Source organism: Etheostoma cragini, chromosome 24 (genome assembly GCF_013103735.1).
Source record: "Etheostoma cragini isolate CJK2018 chromosome 24, CSU_Ecrag_1.0, whole genome shotgun sequence".
Taxonomy (NCBI): Eukaryota; Metazoa; Chordata; class Actinopteri; order Perciformes; family Percidae; genus Etheostoma; species Etheostoma cragini.
This window is the reverse complement of record NC_048430.1, coordinates 3,647,906-3,671,681: the sequence shown is the minus strand read 5'-3', so window position 1 is coordinate 3,671,681 and position 23,776 is coordinate 3,647,906. Positions and strand designations below refer to the sequence as shown.

Genomic DNA, 23,776 nt, shown 5'->3' with positions numbered 1-23,776 from the left:
CACAAACAAACACACACATGCTAATACACGGCGGCTAAAGAAGAACCCAGTTTTACACTGTAACCAACTTGTTCCTGTTTCTGGACCACCAAGATGAGAAAGGACATGTAACGTAGAGATCTAGATTTTTATTCTGGAAGTTTTCCGGACCCATACCCTAGACTTAGAGGCAGTTCTCTTTATTTCTTTAAAGACTGAAACATCCAGTTGTGAATCAGTCACTGGCATGGTCTGCCCCTTGATTGTCATACATTCACTTTTAAATTGCACACTTGTTTTAAATGAGTTTTATCAAAAGAAGGATGTAGTGTGTGTGTGTGTTCTACACACGGCCATTAGGGGAGCGTAAAAACGGTTTTTGTTCCTGTTGCAGCAGCATGCCATCCGGTACTACGCACACACTAAGAGGGGAGGATGAGGCAGGGGCGAGGGTCGTTCCCTGTGGCTGAAGCGGTCGTGTACAGAGTGGCCGTGTTGTAGGATGTTGTGACGTTGTGTCGTAGATGATAAACCGTCGTTGGTAGCAGTGGGAACACCGAGACACACCGCAGCCGAGACGAGGAAGCCTTCACAACACCCTTTCCAAAGAGGAACCTTACCGAGATGTTTGTCCTGTCTACACAAACTGTTACAATACAAGAACACAGATCCACACTCCTCTTACTTCTTGCCAGATAAAAGCTGTAAATCCTTTCAAGCAAACTGTAAGCAGCAAAAACATGCCAACGAAGGATTCCTGCACCGCAAAACCTCGCATCTCCTCATTCATATCGATAATTGTTAGGATCTTAATTTGCCTGCAGAGTTGCAAAGATAAAAATTGAGATAAAAATAAAATTTGTAGTTTGTGATGAAAATGCACTACGCCAATCCATTTGCAGAGGTTTAACAAGATATTAGTAACACTGTATATTGTTCATATGGGTTTTAAAGGTTTTCTTTTTTATTTATTTTGTATACAGATCTTTATCTCTGTGTTTGCTGGAAATCTTTGTTTTTAATTTATAGGAGGGGTGTCTCTTTTATTTTCTCTCCTTTTTTATAGATTTTTATTTATGGATAGTAATTTATAAAAAATAAAAAAATAAGCTTGTTTGTCTTCGAGTGTGTGACCGGGAGGCGTTGTCTGCCTCTGTTCAGCTCTCAGCAGTGATGTGAAAAAGACCTTCTAGATTCGAGTCTCACTGGTCACTTCATGATTGACTTTGCATTTTTATAGAAATTGTCCTACCATATTATTTCTTTAAAAAGCTAAAAACTTGCATCAGGATTGGTTTTAAACTGAAATCTTTAGTTTTGAAAAACTTAACTGTAGAATAAGACTTGTGTAAATCTTTTCATAGTCACTGTGTGGTTAAAGAGTGACAGCAGGGGACTCGTTTCTCCGTGAAAGCCTCATACACTTTGTGCTTTGATTTCCAATCTCAGTTTTTCTGTTTGCACACGTGTAAATCCAGACTGAACGGCACCGTCCAGCTACACTACACCACCTGTACTTTCAGTGTCGGCTCAGACTGTTTTTATGTTGTTTTTTTACTTTTGTAAACTGGTCCAGTGATGTGCTGCCAATTTAGTTTTTCAAAAAACATGATGTGCCTTTTTCATGATTCAACTTTGGGTTCTGCTTGTGTTGAATTATCGGCGAGCTGTCGGCTGATAAATCGCAGCTTATCACTCGTGGTACAGCTTTCACTCCCAAATTTAAACTTTTTTTTCTTTTCTGAATCAGATTTATCTTCTGCTTAAATTGAAATCATTTTAATTATGTATCTAACTTTAATTTATTACAATTAAAATCAGTTAATTGAATTGTTCCATTGAGTTGCTTAGGTCTGGAAGGTTAACTGATTGGCCACTCAAAGAATTTTTTATATATAAATATGAAGAAAAGGATAATACCAGTGTTGGTTCACTTCAGCATACGTTTACCAGCCGTTCCTGAAAATGCCAGTGGCCTATCAGTGATGTTTATAGTAATTGGATTACCATTATCTCCCATCACTAATTTGATTTCAGAAACATCCATGTAAACACTTAATTTGATATCCTTTTCCTAGTTAATCAATTACAAATGAGTTTGCTACATGACTTAAAACCATGTATAACCTGGTGAGTAATCCGATTAATGCAGCACTCTGATTTTATTACCTTAACGTGATTACTCTCAGCAGTGACTTCCTGCAGTGGGTTCCAACTCTTCGCAGCAGTGATATAGAAAGAAAGAAACAACAGTGGTGTTATCCTTTCATTTCCAGGGTAAGGCTTGTGATATTCTACAGTGGTGTTATTTTCAAAACGTCCCATGTGTGGACCAAGACCAACAATGTGTTAGTCCGTCTCTCAGTACTTTTACTTCCCTACCTGTCTGTGGGATTTGAAGACAATAACAGAAATGTAGAATATCACCTCTTATCCTTGTACATGTCAAACACGTGTACAATAGTGAAACTTTACTTCAGTTATTTTTTATAAAAAACAAGTCTTTCAAACCTGTTCTGTTGCAGTAAAGCCTTTTGTATCTTTCTGTCAGGCTTGTTCTGAGCATGCTGTCCATCAGATTATCAACTGTTTGGTTTCAAAAGAACAAAATGGTTTCTTCACCGTATCTGTCTTTGTTAACCTCAGCATTGAATGTCTCTATTGTAAAAAAACAAAACGAATACTAGACCAGCTACATACAAACATGTATCAATGCTTATTTTTGAATCTGTCAGTTAGCATCCAGTGTCTGAATCACCAGAGTTGTGATCATTGTGGTCCAAGCGGCGAAAGGTGAATAACGCAATTACATTCTTGTTTTGTTTTCACGGTCCTTGACGAGTAAGAGGGATATAACTTTATTTTTAAATAAACATTTTTTCTGTGACAAAAGGCTCACACTCTGGTTTAATATCGGTTTTACATCACAGTATTTACATCGGACCAAGAGAGTGCAGCAACACAGGCCGAGGGGGCAGCTCGAGCCCCCCAGTGTGAGCAGAGACACACGTCTAACAAGTCCTACGATGTTTAGTTAATGATTACCATCAACCAGCGTCACTACTGTTATTACTCCACAAGTCAACACAATATCAAGATCAATGTTGACATGTCTGTTGTCCAAAACCATCACTGCAGTGTGTATGTGTGTCTTTTTATTTTATATATTTATTTATTTTAAGGTTTGAGTATGAATACTTATTGGCACAACAACTAGATTCTGACACTGAACATCATTGTTTTGTAACATGGGAACTGTTTTAGTGAACCTAGATTGTATTTACTGTATTTGCACTAAATTTGAAAAGGGTGATATTATACAAAAATACACTGAAATACAAAGCTGTAGAGAACAGTGCGCTATTGAAGACTTAAATACTAAGGTTTTAATTACAGTATTTTGAAATAGTCAGTCGTGAAGTAAAGTGTGCTAGTCTAATTAAGGTGTAACCTACAGCTTTCCCGCCAAGCTTCCAAGATGTACTGAAGAATCACTGAACTACTGACTCAACAATCTGCGGTTGAAGTATCAAATCCAGAGGGTGAAAGCAGAATCAAGTTCTTTCCGGTACTAGGCCCACCCTCCATCACTTAATATTGCTCTCCTCCGCCCTCAGCTTCATGCATCCCTCAACACACACATTGCATTTATTTAAATAGTGTTAGTCAGTGCCACAGAATTGTTTGTAAAGGATGACCAAACTTTTAAAACCATTTAACTTTGCTGGTTACTTGTCAGCCAACCACAAAAATGTTTGACATTTGTGCAATTTGGTCATCAAACAATTAAATATATTAAATCAGTTGAAATCTTGGACAGAACATACATAAACTACTAGACTTAAAATGTTTTATGTATTTTTTTTTGTCCTTTCCCCACTTTTGCTATGCCTTTATCAATGACCAAGCTTGATGATGATAAATGAGAGGGATCTGATGGTGACCGTCAGGTGGCACTGACTCTCCAGACCCCCCCACCCGACTTCAAACTGACCCAAAGACGACTCTGCGCCCTCTGAACATGTAGCGTTAGCAACTTAAGCGGATACATCTATGGAATCATCTACATAAAGATGAACGGAGGACTTGAGGTTGGACTACACGCCACACAGCAGTCTCCTTCCTTAGGCAATAACCATCCGTGGCACTAGCTACTCGCCACAGCACTGACAGACAAACACACGGTTCCTGTGTCCCGTTGCTAACTCACAGCTAGCTTAAATGCTAACGTCTGGACTGTTGGTACTTTGGCTGTTTGGGGCGAACCGGAGACATCTATGGTGAGAACTATAGACTGTATATCATTCACGGTCTATGGGGAGAACAAACAAACGACCCCGTGGTCACATTCACCGGGTTGACCTGGTGCTTTTATTTGTCACACACCTGTAGATATGCGGCCTCGATGGCTGTCATCTGGGACGAGGAGGAAGCTTCTAGAACAACTGAAAGAACATCTCCTTTGTGCTGGAGCTCTGAGGTAGGACATGTCTCCTCTGACAGCTGCTGGGTAGAAGGATTCAGTTCATTGGAAAGGGTGATCACACAGAGTCCTGAGTCCACGGCGTTGACTGTAAAGTTAGGTCCACAGCATTATGAAATAAATCTTATAAATCGAGTAATCACACGGTTGTGTTACTAGGTCAGTGGTTAAGTGTGTGTTAGGCCCAGGTTGTGTTGCTTATGCTGAAGAAGTATAGTAAGACTACAGGTGAAACACAAAAAATTAGCATATGGTGCAAAAGTTCAGAATTGTAAGCTCAAAGTCTCACACTCTAATCAGCTAATTAATCCAAAACACCTGCAAAGGGTTCCTGAGCCTTATAGTGGTCTCTCATTCTGGTTCAGTGGAATTCACAATCATGGAGAAGACTGCTGGCCTGACAGTTGTGCAGAAAACCATCATTGACACCCTCCACAAGGAGGGAAAGCCTCAAAAGGTAACTGCAAAGGAAGTTGGATGTTCTCCAAGTGCAGCATCAAGGCACATTGATAGAAAGTTAAATGGAAGGGAAAAGTGTGGTAGAAGAAGATGCCCAAGCAGCAGGGACCGTAGCCTGGAGAGGGTTGTCAGGAAAAGGCCATTCAAATGTGTGGGGGAGCTTCACAAGGAGTGGACTGAGGCTGGAGTTACTGCATCAAGAGGTCCGTAGTGCTGTTGTTGGTTGTCATCTCTGAGAACATTCAGCTGGTTCCTTCTTCTCCACTCAGATGGCTTTTAAATTGGACATTTTTGTGGCCTGCCCCGTCCGTGGTGTTGGAATAAACTGAAGATCACAAAACATAACAACTTATTCTGTCTGTCATTTTATTTGGGAGAAATGTGAGGGTGACAGATTGTTGTATGTGGGCTTTGGCCTTAAGGAAAAGATATGGACACAAATGTATCGAAGCAGAACAATCCAGTAAACTCTTGCTTTCTCTTGTTTTCTCCCCAGATGAGTGCAGAGTTTCTGGACCACAACTGAGAAGTTCCTTCACTCCATTCATGCCTTCTTCATACCGTACTCAGTATACTCACAGTATGGTTTGTCATAAAAAAATGTAATTAAAAAAGTAATATTAGTAGTATTGTGTCAAAACATATCTGAAAAAAGTCATAGAAAAGTGTTTTTACACATGCCAACAATTAGTTTTTCACCCATAAAAAAAATTTGACATCCCATACTGACTTTTTTTCCAACTGTACCCTGACGTTTTTTGATATGCTATACTATAATTTTTCAAGACTTTTTTTCAACACACAAATAACTTAACTGGTGGCCTAAGAATATCAGGTGCAGCTCAATAAGTGTACAAATGAAAACCTTGCTTTGGTTTTATTTAGAAATATATATAGTTCTATATTATAACATATTTTGTCATTTTTCATTGGTTAAGAGTACAGCTTGTTCCCGGGCATCCTCTCTGCGGGTCCATGTACAGGACGAGTTGTCTCGGCACTGACTGAGCACCTCCTGCACCTTCTGTTGGATGTCCTCAACCCTCTTGGTCCACTTCTCCCGTACTGTGTCATGCTCTGTAACTTTTTGGAATTGTTTTTGATACACTATACCATGACCTTTTCCAACGTAATATTGTTGAGCCACATGCAAAGCTTGTAAAGGAAGATGTATTTATTGTTCTAACTACAGGGGAGAGAAATAAATAACTGTCAAGGCAAAAGTGGGATTCAATCCTTCAATCTCAGATTGAGTCAGTAATTTATTTTAGTGAGTTATTCCTAATCAATTAAATAATCCACCAATTAACAAATAAATGAATACATTAATGAACCGATTTACATATCAATTAGCAGATGAACCAATTAGTTAATAAATTGTATTTGTCACATGAAATCAGTTAGTTTGCCAGTACAAAGTATGAACAAATAATAGAATGGAAACATGAAAGGCCAGTTTCAGGATTAGCTCACTGAGATAAGAGACTGACTGAAACATCTGTGGTTGAAGGATCAAATAATCAAATACAACTTCCAACCGAGTAAAGTATCAGATCAGATAGCTCGGTGTGATGGAACGCTGGTTGGAAGAGCACAAGGCCGTGAGTTCAAAACTCAGGAGGTGCACTTTATGATAAGGAACATGTTGAGCCAATTCTCTCAGGAGACAAGGTTGGTGTCCTGTGTTTCATGGAAAATACTATCCCAAATCTCAGCTGTCCGAGTCTCCTTAAAGATGCAGAAGACAGCTGGGAATAGGGAAGTACTTAATCATGACATGTAGGATGCAAACCTTGGTCTACTGGGTGAAAGTCCAGAAGTGTCCTTATGACACTTAGAGAAAAAACTTTTTGTTCCGTTTGGCAAAAGGTAAGGTACGCACAACCCCTTCGGGGTTGTGCGTACCCGCATACCCCTATGCCGCCCCTTCGGGGCGGCATAGGGGTGAAGACACTTGGGGAATCTCTTTGGGGCAGTCGGAGTACTTAGCTACTCCCTGACTGCCACCAGGATTCCCCAACTGTCTTAACTGACACCTGCCGCCCCGAAGGGGCGGCAGGTGTCAGTACCTACATGCCGCCCCTTCGGGGCGGCATGTAGGTTGAGGGTGGGGCACCCCTCCATTCAACAAATGTACTTCGCTGCCGGATGTGAACCCCGGTCTCCTGGGTGAAGGGCCGTTGCACATTCGACTCCGCCGCCACCTCTGCCGCCACCTCCAGCAGTTACAGTGCGCATTTAAGACGAACCATTGGGGGTTCAGGAAAGAAAGAAACTTTCTGTGAAATGTAGGCTACAAACCCCAGACCAATGTGGGGATTGAACCCATGACCTGTATGTCCTCTAACCACCGTTCCATAACACTGAGCTATCTGATCTGATACTCTACATTGGTTGGAAGTTGTATGTGTTTTTCACATTTAAGAGACGAGAAGTTAAAAACCATCAAGTCAAATGTGGGATTTGATCCTGCAACCCCAGAGTGTTGAGTCAGTCTCTTATCTCAGTGAGCTAACCCTGAGACACACATGTCAAGTTTTTGTTCTATTGTTTGTTTTCCACACTTTGTCCTTGAAGCCTGATTGATTTCCTGTGATAAATACAATTGATTGATTAATTGGTTGATTGATTATTTGCTAGTTGGTCTGTTAATTGTTTGATGAATTAATACATTTGTTGATAACTTAATTGATTAATTACGAATAGCTCACTGAGAGAAATTACTGACTCAACAATCTGAAGCCTGAAAGAGTGGCGATAGCTAAATAATGCAATGACAACATTCTTGTTTTGTTTTCACGGTCCTTGACGAGTAAGAGGGATATAACTTTATTTTTAAATAAACCTTTTTTCTGTGACAAAAGGCTCAGACTCTGGTTTAATATCGGTTTTACATCACAGCGATACAGATTCAGTATTTACATCGGACCAAGAGAGTAGAGCAACACAGGCCGAGGGGGCAGCTTGAGCCCCCCAGTGTGAGCAGAGACACACGTCTAACAAGTCCTACGATGTTTAGTTAATGATTACCATCAACCAGCGTCACTACTGTTATTACTCCACAAGTCAACATACTTAATTCGCCAGAAAAGTTAAGACTTCCCTCATAAATACCAAAACAAACAGCCATTCCAGATAAGAGAGACCAAGATCAATGTTGACTTGTCTTTTCAAAACCATCACTGCAGTCTGTGTGTCAGTGTGTGTGTTGGAGCCAGTTTCACTGATGGGAAGCCATCATGGTGTTCAGTGTTACCACCACCAGGCATCCCAAACAAAAACAGAAATAGGGATAAATCCAAAGCAACATTTGACAGATCCAGTTTCAGTCTTTCAGTGTACTCTGGCCAGTAGTGGATTCCCGCATTTCCCAGTCAGTCAGTCAGTCTGAGTAGCTCTGCAGAAGTCTCCCATCAATAACTAACTATCAGTACTGAAATGGCTGGAAAGTGGAATCATTCACAGTATGATATTAAATTGAAATAGAAACTATTTAATATTGAAACCATTCTGAATACTGTCAGCTCGTTAGGATACGTTTGGGTCATGGTCCTTCATCAGGTATCAAGACAAGAGGAAAGGCACCAAACTATTTTTTATGACACTAGGCATACTATGTTACAAACCCAAGAACCAAATCCTCATATGTGCTGGGACATGTGTCATGCTGGACACAAGGAAAGACACAAAGGCCAAGCTCCCAAACTAACAGATTCCAATAATTAATCTCAATCCTGGTCTTTATATATTGTAGACATATGGGGAGTACTTATGCCCTGGAACCAGACCATATTGTTTTTCCTCACAATCTCAGTCATGCTTAAATGAAAAAGAAACATTGGTTGGGACTTTGAGCTATATACATAAAATTGAATTCAATTCAATTGGTTGTTAAAAAAAGGTGGTTGATCACCCGGAGGCTTGAGTCAAGTGGATAGCCGACATTGTTGTTGTCATTACTTAGAATTCCTCATGGGGGCGAGAGAAACTACCCCCTTCAGCTTTAGATCAAAGAAACAGGATATGGGACTTGATAATATCAGCAATGAAATACATGTATGTATAAATGCATGTATGGTTACTTGCTGTGGAGGTGTGACAGGTCCAAAAGAAGACATGATGCCGAGTGCAAGTGAACACCTGGACCAGCTCGTTAAGCCTGGGAGCCCAGGTGAACCAGATCAACTGATGAGCATGTCAGCTCTGTCTCCAAGACTCTTTTTCCTTTTTCCTTATTTTTTAGGATTCTGTAGATCTCAACATATGTTTGTCTAATTTTAAGGATGTTTTTTTATATTTTGATGTGGTAACTCTCACAGCTGTTTGAGATCTAGCTCCTCTTTGTATTAGCTCGTGCAGCCTTTCGCATTGGTCTAAAGTTGTTTGATATTGTAAATTTGAAGCCTGACGATGACCCATGACCAAAAAATTGTATCTTTTATAAACTGAGTGCTGACAGGGTTCAGGAATAAACATTTTCTTTTGTCTTATGTATTTAAAAAGCTTTGCTCTCACCTAAAGTGTCTTAAGACTTCGGTGCAGAGCTTTGTCTGTATTACATGCACATTCAAACATATTAACGTGTGTGACATGTACATCTTCTGGTCAGTAGATGGTGCAAGTTATGCATGTGCAAGTTACATTCTTGGGTTTGTCACTTCAACTTCAAAACAAAAAGGTGGCAACCTTAAGCCATGATCAGTGCAGCGAGTTCAACCTGTGTCTGCCTGCCCCTTTTTACTCCACGTCCTTCACAATCACTCCTTTCTCTCCTTTTCTTTCCTTAAGTCACTGTAATGCTGATTTCCTTCTTTCTTGCTCATATAGTTATTGTGTAATATGAAATGAGGGTACATACACACAACAACTGATTGCCTTTCCTCTTTACTTTTCAATAAAGTTCACTCATCAGTCCACATTGTTTAAGACAAATTTGGTTTAAATTAAAATATTTCTCATACCTTTATAAGGAGAAGGAAAATAGCAGAAGCTCAGTTGCTCAGCTAGCTTTTGCTATTTTTGCTACATGTTCAGTAAATTGGACGCCGAGTCAGGTCATGACTCTTAGTGAATGGAGGCCAAAAACAGGCTTTCTATCCTCCAGGATTGTAAGCTGGCGCTGGCATTAGTTTGCTGAGACTGTGCTCACTCCAGGCTTCTGCTCCCGCCACAACAGTCTAGATAAATATTACAAACAGCAACTCACGTGTTACTGATCCTATGTGTGTGCGTGTGTGTGTGTGTTTGTGTGTTTGTGTGTGTGTGTGTGTGTGTGTGTGTGTGTGCTTATATTCCTGCTCCCCATGCCAAATGGGCCTTGTATTAATATATCCTCTCTGTTGATATAAAAGGTAAAGCACCATTCATCCTGCACTGCTACATCAGCTACATCAATCAGTGTGACCTGCCACACTGCAACATTTTATAGCACAGCTGAGCAAAGGCCTCTGGCAACCCCGCGGGAAAATAAACTGCTGTGTTTTGACAGGGCAATGGGCTGTAACTGAGGAACTGTACATCAAGCTGCTGTACAAAAATATGTTGCTTCTAAGGAGTTATGGAGTCTCTGGGTCCATATATGTCTCCTGCAGTCCAAGCTCGTCTCAGTCTCTACTACAACTGAGTCAAAACCTTTAAATAAGCTCAACTCCCCTTCACAGTTAACTCCCTCTATCTTTTGAACTCTCTTGTTTAAATACGGAGGGATGAAAGAACACACTGCCCCATTCACTGTTAAAGACACATAAATATATAATATGTACACCAAATTTTAACACACTTAAAAAGGCGCCAAGAATTATATCCACCCGCATTGTCATCAGCCTGGATACACAGTTCAAGTCTTTGAATGGGAGGACTGTATAGACACTGGAGCCTCCGCTGGCCCCCCTGGACTGAATTTGACCGTCTGATACTGTGGGAACTGTAACCCCCGTCCTTGCCCTGTCAGTCAGTCAGTCAGTTGGTCAGCCCTCTTTCCATCCCTCCCAAACCCTCGTATTCTCCCTCTTTCTTTCCTCTGTGGTCTGTCACTCAAAACGCTCGTAGTTCCTGGTTTGACGGACCCGGGGGACCATGTCAAGCAGCAGCCTGCAGCAGAAGAGAAGGAAAAACAGAGTGGATGCAAACACTTTGATCCCCTAAAATATATATATATATATATATATATATATATATATATATATATATATAAATGTTTGTATTCCATTCTGACTTATTGAGACACTACACACGGACAAACACATTCATCAAGGCAGAAAATCTGACTGCATCAGCAGCAAAGATAAAACTGAAAAACGGAAGCCTACTTATTTGAAGAGTAATGTTTGTACACACTGTGCATAATTTATGGATAAAGGTATGCTTTAGCTGGTGCATGCCTTTAGGGTTCCTTTGAATTAGGTAAATGCTAAACTGCTGTTTGTGGGCGGCAGTCTGGAGGTCAGTGATTGTTTCTAAAGTTTTTTTATAAAAAAAGGAAAACAGAAGAGGGGCTAATATTGAACTTTGTGGTATCAACAAATAAAAATGTGCTATAATAATACCTTGTGATCAACAAAATCATGAGCCCTGGAGAAATCAACAAATAAAGCTTTGCCATGATGTGTTCTTTTATCAATGGAAATATACATATATATGTCATTACATTAAAAATTAAGCAGAATAATAGTTTTTTGTGAGTTTATGATTCAAATACTTAGGCCAAAATAAACACCACTACTATTACTGTAACTATGAGTAGATTTCTTTAAATCATCTCCAGAACAAAACATCTTACGTACTACATTCAGATTTACTAAAACCAATCTGTACATATTGTTGTCTGTTATCCGAATAAGCCACGCCTCTAATAACTTCTAGTAATCACTTACTTGACTCCATAGGCGAGGATGATAAGACCTATGAGGACGCCTATTGTCCCGTCAAGGTACCACACCTGGGGTTCATGCTTGAACACTTCAGCACTGATGAGGATGGAGAACCCCATGACTCCCCCCACCAGCGAATTGAATCCTGGAGAAAAAAAAAGTCAGCTGGTGAGGGTTTTGTTGGCTAAGTGTTGAAATTCAGCTTACGTTGTGTTTGGGCTTCCCTCGGAAAGACTCCATGGACATGTGGTATTGCCTACAGTGGCCTCTTAACGTATACAAAGTGTCTTGTGCTATTACAAATTCTTGAAATGCCTCCAATATCTGATAGATATTCAAAATGAATCTGGTTAAACCAAAATTTAACAGGCTCTGTTTAGGTGACTAACTGCATTACCACAAGTACTGTATCTGCTACTCCATGGGAGGAATGTAAGCCCGAGTAAGACACCAGAGTGTTCCAGACACGTGAGCGTGTTTGTGCAAACACAATATTAACATAGAAGTCACACTGTGATGCTGTTACTAGGAAAAGGACAGCATTTCATAAGTAAAAAAACTTTCCTAGAAATATATGAGTGGACAGACTGATATCAGGGGTGTTTGAGCATGTGTGTGTGCGCACCTACCATCGGTGATGAGGGCCCGGCTCGTGAGCACTTTGCCAAGCATAAACTTGATCACAGCTAGGGTGATGCACACCAAGCCGCTGACGATGGAAACACTGAACAGGAAGTCATCCTGACACAGACACACAGAGAAAGTGGGAATCGTGGTTTGTTTTCATGTCCTTCAGGTGCACTACTGGTTGATCCAAATGAAACTGTGAGAAACTTTTACAGTTTCAATTAGATTTTATACTAAAGAACAATGTTCTTTTCAGTAAAAATGCAAAATCTCATCCATCATTCAGTATCAAATTAACTTAACGGGATTCTATGTAGTTTGTGAGTTAGTGGACTAAAAATATGAATTATTTTTATAACATTTCAAATATTTTGTAACCTTACTAATGAAAGAGATGTTTCCAGCTCTAACAGGGCTATGCCTTTACTCATTGAATCCAGAGTTAAAAAGTGTAACCAACACAACACGTCACGACACAACACAACAATCGTGGTATCTTCTCTTAAACCAAACCTACAACCTTTCTGTCAGCTATCATCCCAGCTAATTAAGCTGGTTTTATTGTTCAAAACAACAGAGACACTAATATGATCATCCACTACATCTCCACTGAATCACATTACCTCCCCTCTCTACCATTCAATCATTTAATACCCAGAAATGTTTCCCTTTGCTTCACCTAGCTCTTTCTTTTAATACCTTTCCTGACAATTATCTATGTCTCATCGGATGCTCTGCCTTGTCCTTACGTGTCATTTTGGTTTAAAAGAATTTTAAAAAGACTTTCTTTATGCGGCTGTTTTGAGACTCACCAGAAACAGAGTCAGCTAAATGCCAAAAATGTAAATGCTCAAAACAAGGACTGATGGAGAAGAGGGCGCGAGGGATGAGAAAAGAGAAAGAGGGGCTGTGGAGCACCCAGTGCCTCTGCGGCAGCATTAATATTGCACCATGGCCTTGGAGCCATGTAAAGCTACTTTGGCGAGCTCACAGACATCAAAGACGAGATGGAGAGAAAACAGAAAGCCTCAGCATTGTTCCAACAGCATGCTGCATAGACCTGAGTCAGTGCTGTGTACATAGTGTATTATCCTCAAACACATTCTTCAGCATCAAAGGACAAATCATCAATTCCAACAAATATAGACATACACACACATTTTGCAAATGGGACTTATTCCTAATTTACCACCATTTAAAATCTTAATTTCTAGAATAAATTGAAGGCTGTGTCAAATGATATTGCTGCTGTGTTCTGATAACTATTAGATACGCTGTTAGTATTTTGCAGCTTAAAGTACTCCATATTCTACGGTATATGTGTACCTTTATGGGGAATCCCCCAGTGAACTTTAAATCAACATTCACACAACACACAAGAGAGATTTCACGACAGACCGACCGTGCACAGAATGTGAACACAGTGCTTGACATTTACATTTGACTTCCAGAGATTCTTGTAGAATATCAAAACAGGGCCAACTGTTCTGATAAGTCAGGTAGGCCAACAACTGTATCATGTACGATGATGATTGGATGTGGAGAAATGGGTTTAAAAATGTTTATGATAATAATGTGAAAGAAAACAGGTTTAATTCCAGTGGTATTACCTGGTCTGAAAGTTTACCAAGCAGTAGTCTGCAGGTCTTTAGTTTGATGAGCATGAAGACTACAACTTTGTTTTGGTGGCTAACTGACATTAATTAGGCTCAGAGAACTATCAGAGCAGGAACAGTCAGGTGTAAAAAAAAAAAAAACATCCTTCTCTCTCTCTCTCTCTCTCTCTCTCTCTCTAATACCTAAGCAGCTGCTCATTAACATTTCATAATGAGGAGGAAGAGAGGGATGCTTTGAAAAGTAACCTTATTTCCAGCATCTGCCTACTGTGGAGGGCTGTACATACACAAGCTATATATAACTCAAACTGTGATGCACCAGAAAGCAGTCTGGTAGAACCCGACTGTGTGACTGAAGAGAAGCAGGTTGACTCAGAAAAAAAACAAAAACAATCTGTCTGCCTCGCCACTCTCACAGTACTTTTTCTATGGGATAAGTTTTACTTGTGTCATGCGGTGTGATACAGCTCAGATATCCAACTTTTAAGATCCTGTACTCTGTGATTAGCTCCTTTGAGAGTCTTGAAACTGTTTTTAGCAGTAAGATAACTAGATACAGCTTATTCTATAATGGGTATGATCATGCATTTGAGGCTAAAACACATGTCAACAATTATTTTTCTATTTTGAAAACTACACCAGTGGGGATTAGATCATAGAGCTAAAGTAGAAAGAGGGAGTGAAGGGCCTGAATAATCTCTCAACAGTAATTCAGCTAACCAAAGCAAAATGTTTCCATATTTACTCATCATCATCATCATTAAGTTAAGGTCCTCGACTGCATTTCTACAGGGATGACTATTGCCTGGCAACAGGGTAATAAAACTATTTCAGGAGATTTGAAAGCTCCTGAGTCTATACAGCTGAGATTAGTGACATTCTTCATCCAGCAGCAGCAACACTGTTACACCTCGGTCACACACACAATCATATACATACACACAGAAGAAAAACAGACCTAATTGAATGTAGATGCTGAAAATCATGTTTTTGTGAAAAAACAAAGCTACTGGACAATCATTTCTTTTGTTTCCAGTGCAGTTTGTATTGAGGCAAATATTTCTCCAAAATATATTGCTTAGTGTGAGACAAAAATAACATTTGATCTGATTTTTAGCTTATTGTTATATGAGCAATTTTTGGTTATTTTATTTTTGCAGTTCTTTTTCTTTAAAGAAGAGCTTTGCAAAGGCAACATGTTGCCTGTTCATTTCAGCTTGTTATAGGCTGCGTTATTTTGCACTTGACACAAACAGGGAGCTGTTCCTATTAAAATCTGCACACGTTTTGATGCTAAGCTTCCAGTTTCTTTTCCCAATGACTTCTGATATCTTCTCTTGTTGTTTAACTGTTGCTCAGAGGGATTTATGCCTCTTTTGACCTTTAAATTGTCAGTTGGGATAACCCATTGTGCACCCTGCATAAAAAATAACTCTTAAAGGGCCGTGTAAATACATATTAAAACAAAACAATATTTAAGCCAACTATTCAGGAGCTTTTTGTTTGAAAAACATAGTGGGAAATAAGTCTTTCTAATCCTGTTTTGCATTTGAATGGGACACTGGGTAATGAATGACAGAATTAATGTATCACTACAGCAAGTGATTTTCAAACTTTCAAATACAATTCATGCTAATAGACAAAAAAGTGACAATTGTAGCAGAGTGGACGCAAATTCACAAATTGTCCACTTTGTGCTGAATCTGCTTGTAGTTAACTTAATAGGAATATGAAATATACTATTAAAGTTAAATATGAATAAAGCAATATAGCAGTTTGATAAGATAATTTAATGCACCCCCACAGCCTCAAAATATAAAATTAAATTAAACCTAATTGTCCAGACGTGATTTTTGGTTTTTCTACAGCCCAAACTCTGTGCAGCTCTGTGTTGTTACTGTTCAGTAACAACACAGAGCTGCTTCTCTTTAGTGATAGGCCTTAGTCGGGCCTGAAACCCCAACCATCACGTGACCAGCACAGCATGATGGCCATCTTATTAGATGTACTGCCAGTTCAAATGGAAACACAGAATCAGCCAGGTTATGTCAGCACGTTATGTCAGTTATGGTGTTTGTCTTGGATGCTAAGAAGTACATGCAGGTTTTGAGAGGAAATCATTAGACAAAGGCACAAAGTCAATACGGTATTTTGGGGATTCTGAGAGAAATCCTTGTCTCTGGCTGACTGGTGGTATTACAGCAGGGAGAGCAGACAAGTCCTGGCTGGACAAAGTGTTTGTGACTATCTGGCCAAACATTAAAAATAGCCTCAAATTCCACTGAAAAAAAGATCTGATTATACACCAAACGTTTGGCTTAAATTCTGCACTCTGACTCCAGTGAGATGAACAAACTGTTAAGTGACCCAGCTTGACTGTTCAGCTGACACTAATACAGCTGTCAGTGTGCTACAGAATGTTAATGTGTTTAGGGTTAAATGGATAACATAATCTGGCCCATATGGTGGATGCTTTATTCCAAAAATCTCCATCTCCAGTTTGAATCAAATTCTGACCCCTGCACCAGAGTCATGCATACTGATATTTAGTGCAAGATGACATATAGGACAACATGTGGTCATAAACTGTAATCCGAGTATTATCTACATTTTCCTCCAGTCTTTGCAGCTCTGTTTGAATCTGGCTTTGTATTGTTAGTTGACATATTCTTACCACTTCAGGTAGCAGCTTGGTGGCCAGGTCATGGATGGCCTTACCCATAATGCACAAGGAGGACAGGACGAAAATCACACCCAAGATAACACAGGCTCTGCAGGAAAAAAGAGACAGAGGAAAACTGTGGTGAAGGGTATATTACTAATTACACAAATGCACATTACAGTGCTGGTAGAGCGGGGCCATTGTTACAACGAATACAAACCGACAGGGTGATCAGGACAACGATTTATAGTTATTACTATTTTATTAAATCGTTTAATTTTTACCATATGGCCTTAACAAAAAATCTTTAATGTTGCCAACTGTTGTTTAGTACCCTTCTTTTTTTCCACTTTCTTAAAAAGTGGTGGTTCTGGCACCGGCACCTTTTTAAAAGTATTACTTTAGCACTGGTATTAAACAATACCCAACCCTAGTGGTGGCTGTCTATCAAAGTACATGTATTGCCAGCTGTGTTGCTGACAGTCAGCAGTAACCTACTGCTGTACTTTAGCACCATTCAGTGTCACCAGAAACACCTTATGCTGAGAAAAAGATAGCTAGAACTAAAATGTTCCTGTGACCCCCAAATACATTTTGAATCACAGTTAACTGTGTTACACTGATGTACAGAGCAAAGCTGCGAAGACTTAGTTAGAAGCAGCAGATGTCCTTTAAAAAACCTTTTTCCAATTAACAACGTCTCAAAGGAGACAAAAACAACTGGAGCATATGCCCTTGTCATGCAAAGGCTGCGCTCAAACCACACTTTGTGTCTTGGGTTTTGACCGGATAAAGTAACCAAGGCAACACCCAACATCACTCTAGGAAGTCCACAGCAGGACACCCACACACACACACACACACACACACACACACACACAGCTCTTGGCTTTCTGCCCCCCCTCCTCGTCACAGGTGACACCATTCTAAGCCAGGTACACTAACAGGCCCCCTGTTGTTTCTTGCACAAGGTGGATGTAAACATGACACCTTATCTCGAAGATGCTGTTGCTCCACAACAAAAACAACAAAACAGCATAGAGACAAGTAAAGGTTTTCTGAAAAACACAGATTTTGTTGTAATACAACCGTCATATCACATCTGGATGTCAATACTTTTTAATGTAAATACTGCCACAACAACAACATCTCATTCTAACATTTTGCCATATGAATTAAGGAATTGTTGTTTAGAAGATCTCTGTGTTTCATTTGGGTGCAAAACTCCCTAATTTGTCTTGTTTTGACATCTCAAGCTTGTTACCTTGGCAACCGGTACGTAACCCGGCCATCACTATTCAGCCATACCTCCTTTAGCAAACACAGACAGACACAAAACCCTGGTTGTCAGTTTTCTCACTAGCTGTCTAACAAACCAACACAAAACAGCTAGAAGTGCAGATCAGAAACCCAATGCTACACTAAGTATGTGAGTGTTAGTTCATGTATGCGGTATATGTGCATACATCTACTTAAGTACTGTGGCTCCATGTGTGTGCGCTTGCAGGTAATTCTCACTTTTCTGAGTTTCCAATTCTGAGACCGTTTTTGGATATATATGTGTATACAGTTTGTGTGTGTGTGTGTGTGTGTGTGTGTGTGTGTGTGTGTGTGTGTGTGTGTGTGTGTGTGTGTGTTTGTGATCCAGGAGGAAGTCTGGCCTCTAAGTGAAGCCAATTACTGGCTGAGCAGCTTCCTGAACTTGGCTGTCAAAAGAAATTACAAACAATGTGTGAATGTTTCAATGTGATGATTTAACACTTTTCACAAATTAAATTTGCATTCAATTTTTGTTGACGCTTTTTATCAATGTTTTTAACTTTTTATGTTTTTGTCTCTTTTAACACTTTTGACTTTTTTTTCAATGTTTGTTACCTTTTTTTGAGGTTTTCAACACTGTGTAACACTAACTTTTTAACTGTAGTTTTACAGTTATTTTGGAATTTATGGTCAATAAACCTCATTTATAGGAAAATATCCCTAATGTTTGAGTTAGAAAAGCAGAAATTAGGAATTATTTTGACTAAAATTAAAGGAATGTATGTTGATGGATAATCACAGACTGGAATATGTCAACTTTTACTCAATACTATTTCAAAACCATCAAGAAGACCATCAACATATATTAAAGTTCTGATAAATAAAATGCATAAGAATACAAACTTAAGATATGAAACTTAAATGTCCTTTGAACAAAAACACATAATCAGAGAGTTGCGAACGGGGACGTTGAGGAGTGCCCTCTGGTGGACAAACTATGCGATGCCAATGATCATAACATGGTTGACCGTCCGTTTTAATTTTTTTAAATAGAATAGTCATTCAGAATCATGTATTTGGCATTAAAAATGTTTCTGATTAACGAATATAGAAAAATACAAAATTATCGGCCATTATAAATGCCGATATCAATAGATGGGGAAATGCCTAATATTGGCCGATAATGTCGGCCCGCCGATATACCGGTTGGGCTCTACTTTTCAGTAACATATATGGGCTAATTAGTGTCAGCTAGCAAGCTCTTGTAGAAGTCAGTCTAACACGGTAGCTCTATAAACCCGCTGCTCTTTTATAATAGTGTCAAAGACCAGGGCCAAACAGAAAAATGAATTTGCAACTTTTTATGTCACCTTTTTACTATTCTTTTCTTTTTGATTCCAAAACAAACCTATCTTCTCTCTCTAACACCGTTGATTGGCTTATCTTAGCATGAACTGTAAAAGTGAAAACAGTTAGCAACTACTAACACACACAGAACACCAACAGAAATGTGATAACAACTATTTGTGGTAATAGACCGAGTTACTTCCCAACTATTTCTTGATTGGGAAATTTACCTTTCTGTTTACACTAACTGGTATTTTATTGTTTGCAACATGTCAGATATTTTATTCAATGTTTGAATCAATGTCTTTTTCTTTCTGTGTTACTACCTAATCTCCAGAGGACAGGATCTCATCTGTCGTCTCCACAGCAATTAGCAGTCACTCCTCGCTGTGTGTGTGCATGTGTGTGTGTGCGTGCTGGGACTGAATGATCGGGAACAGATGCAGGTTATCATTTAATTCATTTATTATGTATCTTCTGTGGTACTGTTAAAACTCATAGAATAGAGCAGAACGGAAATAAAATGACAGACAATTGCCTCTCACTTGCGTTTCTTTTTTTCTCTTTCAATTGCCTGCTTGGTGCCAGAACCCTGACCACTAAACAGGCCCACCTGATCTTCACACACACACACACACACACACACACACACACACACACACACGCACCATTCTTAGTCAGGTACAGATAAGACATGAGGCGCCTGTCTGTGATCGGTCCCAGTGGGCCAAGGCTGACAAAGCTAAAGAGACCCTTTATCTGACACACTCCTCTACAGGACAAAGCAGACCACACACACACACACACACACACACACACACACATTTCATCACTTCACCACGTCTGGGTTTGTTTGGTCATAGATGGAACTAAACCATCTGGGCATGCTAACAAAAGCTTAATCGACTGCAAGGCATCAACAAGAAGTGTCCTTATTTAATTTTAGGACCAAAAAAATAACAATATACAAAAACAAGAGATCAAAATGACAGTATGTCTGCCAATGCATTGATTTAAAAAAAATCATTAATGATTAATGATTGACTGCAAGATGCATATTATATTTGTTCACTTTCGTTTGGGTGGTTAAAACTAAATTACACTAAAACAATTAAGGGATTTCTTCCAGGGAAAGATCTTAACTCTAGGTGTTCAAAACACCAAACAGGAATGTTTTAGCTACATTGGTGCAAGCCATCATATCATTACCTATTTTTAGCAAAAGAATTTAGTGATGTTTGTGCCACAAATTGACTTAATGAGAGACTTTTTAAGGTATTTTTCAAGATTGGACTCAAAACGGATTTTTGATTTTGAACCAGGTGTCATATGATCTGAGTGAACGGTGATTGTACTTACATGTATTCACGGTGTGCTGAGTGGACGGCTGCAGCATTGCTGTACCGCCACAGTACAATGACAGAGGATAACACATCCAGCGTTGCATCAAACTGCAGAGTAAAAACATAAAACTGATGTTTTACATTCTCTTTATGACAGCATACAGTGTTAACCATTGTAGCTTTAGTGAAGTGGAGGCTTTACAGTCAACTTACAGCAAATCCAAAAGCTGAAGCACTGTGGCGCATGATGGAAACAGCTGCAAAGAAAACAGAGAGTGAGAGAGAGACACTGAACAAGTCACTGATACAATGTGCTTTCAAAACATATTATATTGATCATATATGTAATGAAGTCCAAAGGTGCATTATTGTGAGGAATTGTGGTTGTAGTTATTAAGAAACGAGTGAGATGCATTTTGTTGACTGAAACGATTTGGTTATTGGCATATTATGTGCCTGTTTTGGCTAAATGATGATAAGCTGTTGATGTGTTGAATACAAAGACTGCGCCAGAGACACTGTGTGTAATCTTCTGCACACACATACACCTGCAATGGCAGGCAATGAGAGGAGAAGGAAGGAGAGACAAAAGGGAGAAGGATAGATAGAAGGGAGCAATCCTCTCTTCTCTTCTCAGGTTTATTTTTAGCAACACTCACTGGGGGCCAGAAACTCGCCTCAGCCCTGCATGCAGAAACACAGCATTGTGTGGTATCTCTTTCTCTATGCTTCCCCTTTAGTCGCTCTTTTTCTTTTTCTTTCTGCAGGGATAGCAAAATTATAATTCCTTCCATCTACTATCTCCCCATTCCCTCCATTTTCTTCATCGTCCTTTATCCAAATCTTTAATTAAAGGTTTAAGCTCAAATTTAAACAAACATTTTAACTCTCCCTGAGTCAATGTAAGCTGGACTTGCAGGAACACTTTGCAGCCATGCAGAGTTATAGAAATAATTTTGTATACAGTTTTATACATTTGTTTCTATGTGCTATATGTGCATGTTATATATGTAACCATCACTATCAACAGAACGGCACCACTTAAAAGAAAGCACATGTAATGCTACATTAACCCCATTCTGTTTTTTTCCCCCAATATGGCGCTTTGGCAGGTGAAATTCAGATAGATTATCGTCACCTATGTTTTTCTTCATCAGTCAACTTCTCACCTTGCTCGTTTTAACTAAACCACAAATTGATCCATAACATCCCACAGAGCAAACACTTGTTTTTGTTTTTTTTACTCCCGGCTAATGTGTAGTTAGTGTTAGTTAATTATCCAAACTTTGCAAGTGCTCTGATACAGCCAAACTTCACTCCCTGATGCACAAGGTCTGAGCAGTCAATCAAAAGACTTGAAGTTACTACAATTTATATTTCATTCATAGAAATGTTTGATTCAAATGTATATTTAATTGAGTTTGTGAAATGGGAGAACATTTTTAGGGGTTGCAGGGACCTCGAGCGTCCCCCATCGCGCCTGCTATGAAAGTAATCATTTTGCATTTGTCCTTTAATTTAAAAAGAAGGTGTTTAAAAAGCAACAAAAAAGACAACTAAAACACTATGTGTACAATTTGGGTGTTAACTGTTAAAATTTGATTGATTTTGACTTTAATATGATGTCCAGATGTTTCTATTCATGTGAAGACCTCGTTTTCTGGGACATATGGTTAGAGGACTAGTGAAAAAAGATGTTAAATAACAGAAGTTGAACTATCAATCATCACATAGTGTACATATAGTGCATAATATAGTGCATGCATACTGTAAGAAGCATATGAAATGAAAGCAGATCCCACGATGAACATCACACGGCTGATCTATTCTTTAAAACATCAAGGGTGCAGATATTGTTCTTGTCAAAAGAAATGTGGGTGCCTCGGCTCTTACTGTGGTAACAGACGTGTGATAAAGCAAATAAAACTTGACAGTTGTTCAAATTAAGGTAAACAGAGAAGGAGGGACACACATCACACATCTGCCAGAGTTGAAATAACAAGGGAACTGTAGCAGGCCATTAGGGTTACTTCTTTTGTTTACATGTGAAGGGTTTGGACATACCAACTGAACAGGTGTGTATAACACAAGAACGTACGGCAGTGCTAATATAAAACTTTATAAAGTGCCTCACATAAAGGTATAAAAGGGAAATGGATGCAAATTCTGTGTTTGATTGCTGAAATAGAAACTCCATCTACAATCATTGAGTGAGCAGAAATGTACATTCAAGTACTGAATTGACAGTCTGTACTTAAATTCTTCAGCTAGCTGAAAAACAATTGCTTTTATGTAATGTTATGCAAGTTATCAAAGGTCTCATTTGAGGGTAAATTGTATATGTGAAGTATTGTAATTTATTTTTCCAATAAAAATATTTTGGAAAAGAAACATCTCATTTGGAATGGAAACCCCACAGATCTGCCAATAACATTATGAGCTGGTGATCCCAATCCAAAAATGTATGCTCCACCTCCCTCAGCCCCTCTTTCCTTCCATTTTCTCCTCCTAGCTCCTTCATTAGGAGCAGAAAGAAGAAATTATGTGTAAATGAAGCTGCTGCGGCTCTGCAGTCGTCAAAGCTGAGCCCAGCAATGGCTAATTGGCTCTCAAGAAAGCTGGGTGGGTGTCTGTGGGGACGAAGCTCCAGCATCGCATCAGGGTAACACACACACACACACACACACACAGCTCTCATCTTTCTGCCCCCCCTCCTCGTCACATCTGACAAGAGAAGCAGGAGCACAGAAGATGAAAGACCATCCCAGCTCTGCCTGTTTATTGGCTGATTTTGGAGCTGCATTATGCATATAAGTGAAAACCTTTGCTGTCAAGGTTGTTTTTACAGTTGGTGGACTAATGGTGTTTGTCTCGCTGTGCTTATATAGCAATGCATAAGCCTTGTTATTAAAGCAGCAGCGAGGGCTCTTTTACATTTTCATTTATTTAGCTTAGTTCTACTCTGCACATTTTATTTGAGGAAGGATTGCAGAACACAAAACATTTGCTGGATGTGACATTGTGGGTCACATAAACCCAAACTCTGCTAACAAATCGGCTTCTATTTGATCCGAACAGAACACCTCAGACTGAAATTGTCGGCTGTGGTTGGTTGGTTGGGGGGGGGGGGG

At 39.4% G+C, this 23,776-nt stretch overlaps 1 protein-coding gene and 2 long non-coding RNA genes across 4 annotated transcripts in view; 1 reads left to right on the top strand and 2 right to left on the bottom strand.

Annotated features, from left to right (window-relative positions):
• The window catches only part of LOC117939645, an 18,903-nt gene extending 14,664 nt beyond the window's left edge, over positions 1 to 4,239 (bottom strand). Inside the window, exons 1-2 of the long non-coding RNA XR_004655640.1 lie at positions 4,066 to 4,239; positions 2,985 to 2,990 (exon numbers count right to left, since the gene is read on the bottom strand). This is a non-coding gene — a long non-coding RNA (uncharacterized LOC117939645). The remainder of the gene's footprint in view (positions 1 to 2,984; positions 2,991 to 4,065) is intronic.
• A 126-nt stretch (positions 4,240 to 4,365) lies between these two features.
• Positions 4,366 to 5,515, top strand: LOC117939643. Its single transcript, XR_004655638.1, has 2 exons — positions 4,366 to 4,459; positions 5,418 to 5,515. It is a non-coding gene; the product is annotated as an uncharacterized LOC117939643 (long non-coding RNA).
• A 3,704-nt stretch (positions 5,516 to 9,219) lies between these two features.
• The window catches only part of LOC117939640 (transmembrane protein 163-like), an 18,954-nt gene continuing 4,397 nt past the window's right edge, over positions 9,220 to 23,776 (bottom strand). Inside the window, exons 3-9 of one of the 2 annotated variants that reach the window (XR_004655637.1) lie at positions 20,859 to 20,902; positions 20,662 to 20,753; positions 16,708 to 16,804; positions 12,420 to 12,531; positions 11,794 to 11,935; positions 10,605 to 11,011; positions 9,220 to 10,534 (exon numbers count right to left, since the gene is read on the bottom strand). Coding sequence is in view for 1 of the 2 variants with exons in the window: in XM_034865112.1 (XP_034721003.1) it covers positions 10,951 to 11,011; positions 11,794 to 11,935; positions 12,420 to 12,531; positions 16,708 to 16,804; positions 20,662 to 20,753; positions 20,859 to 20,902 (548 nt within the window). In the remaining variant the exon portion in view is untranslated. Of the gene's footprint in view, positions 11,012 to 11,793; positions 11,936 to 12,419; positions 12,532 to 16,707; positions 16,805 to 20,661; positions 20,754 to 20,858; positions 20,903 to 23,776 lie in introns of both variants that reach the window. The other variant, XM_034865112.1, reaches the window with a different exon arrangement.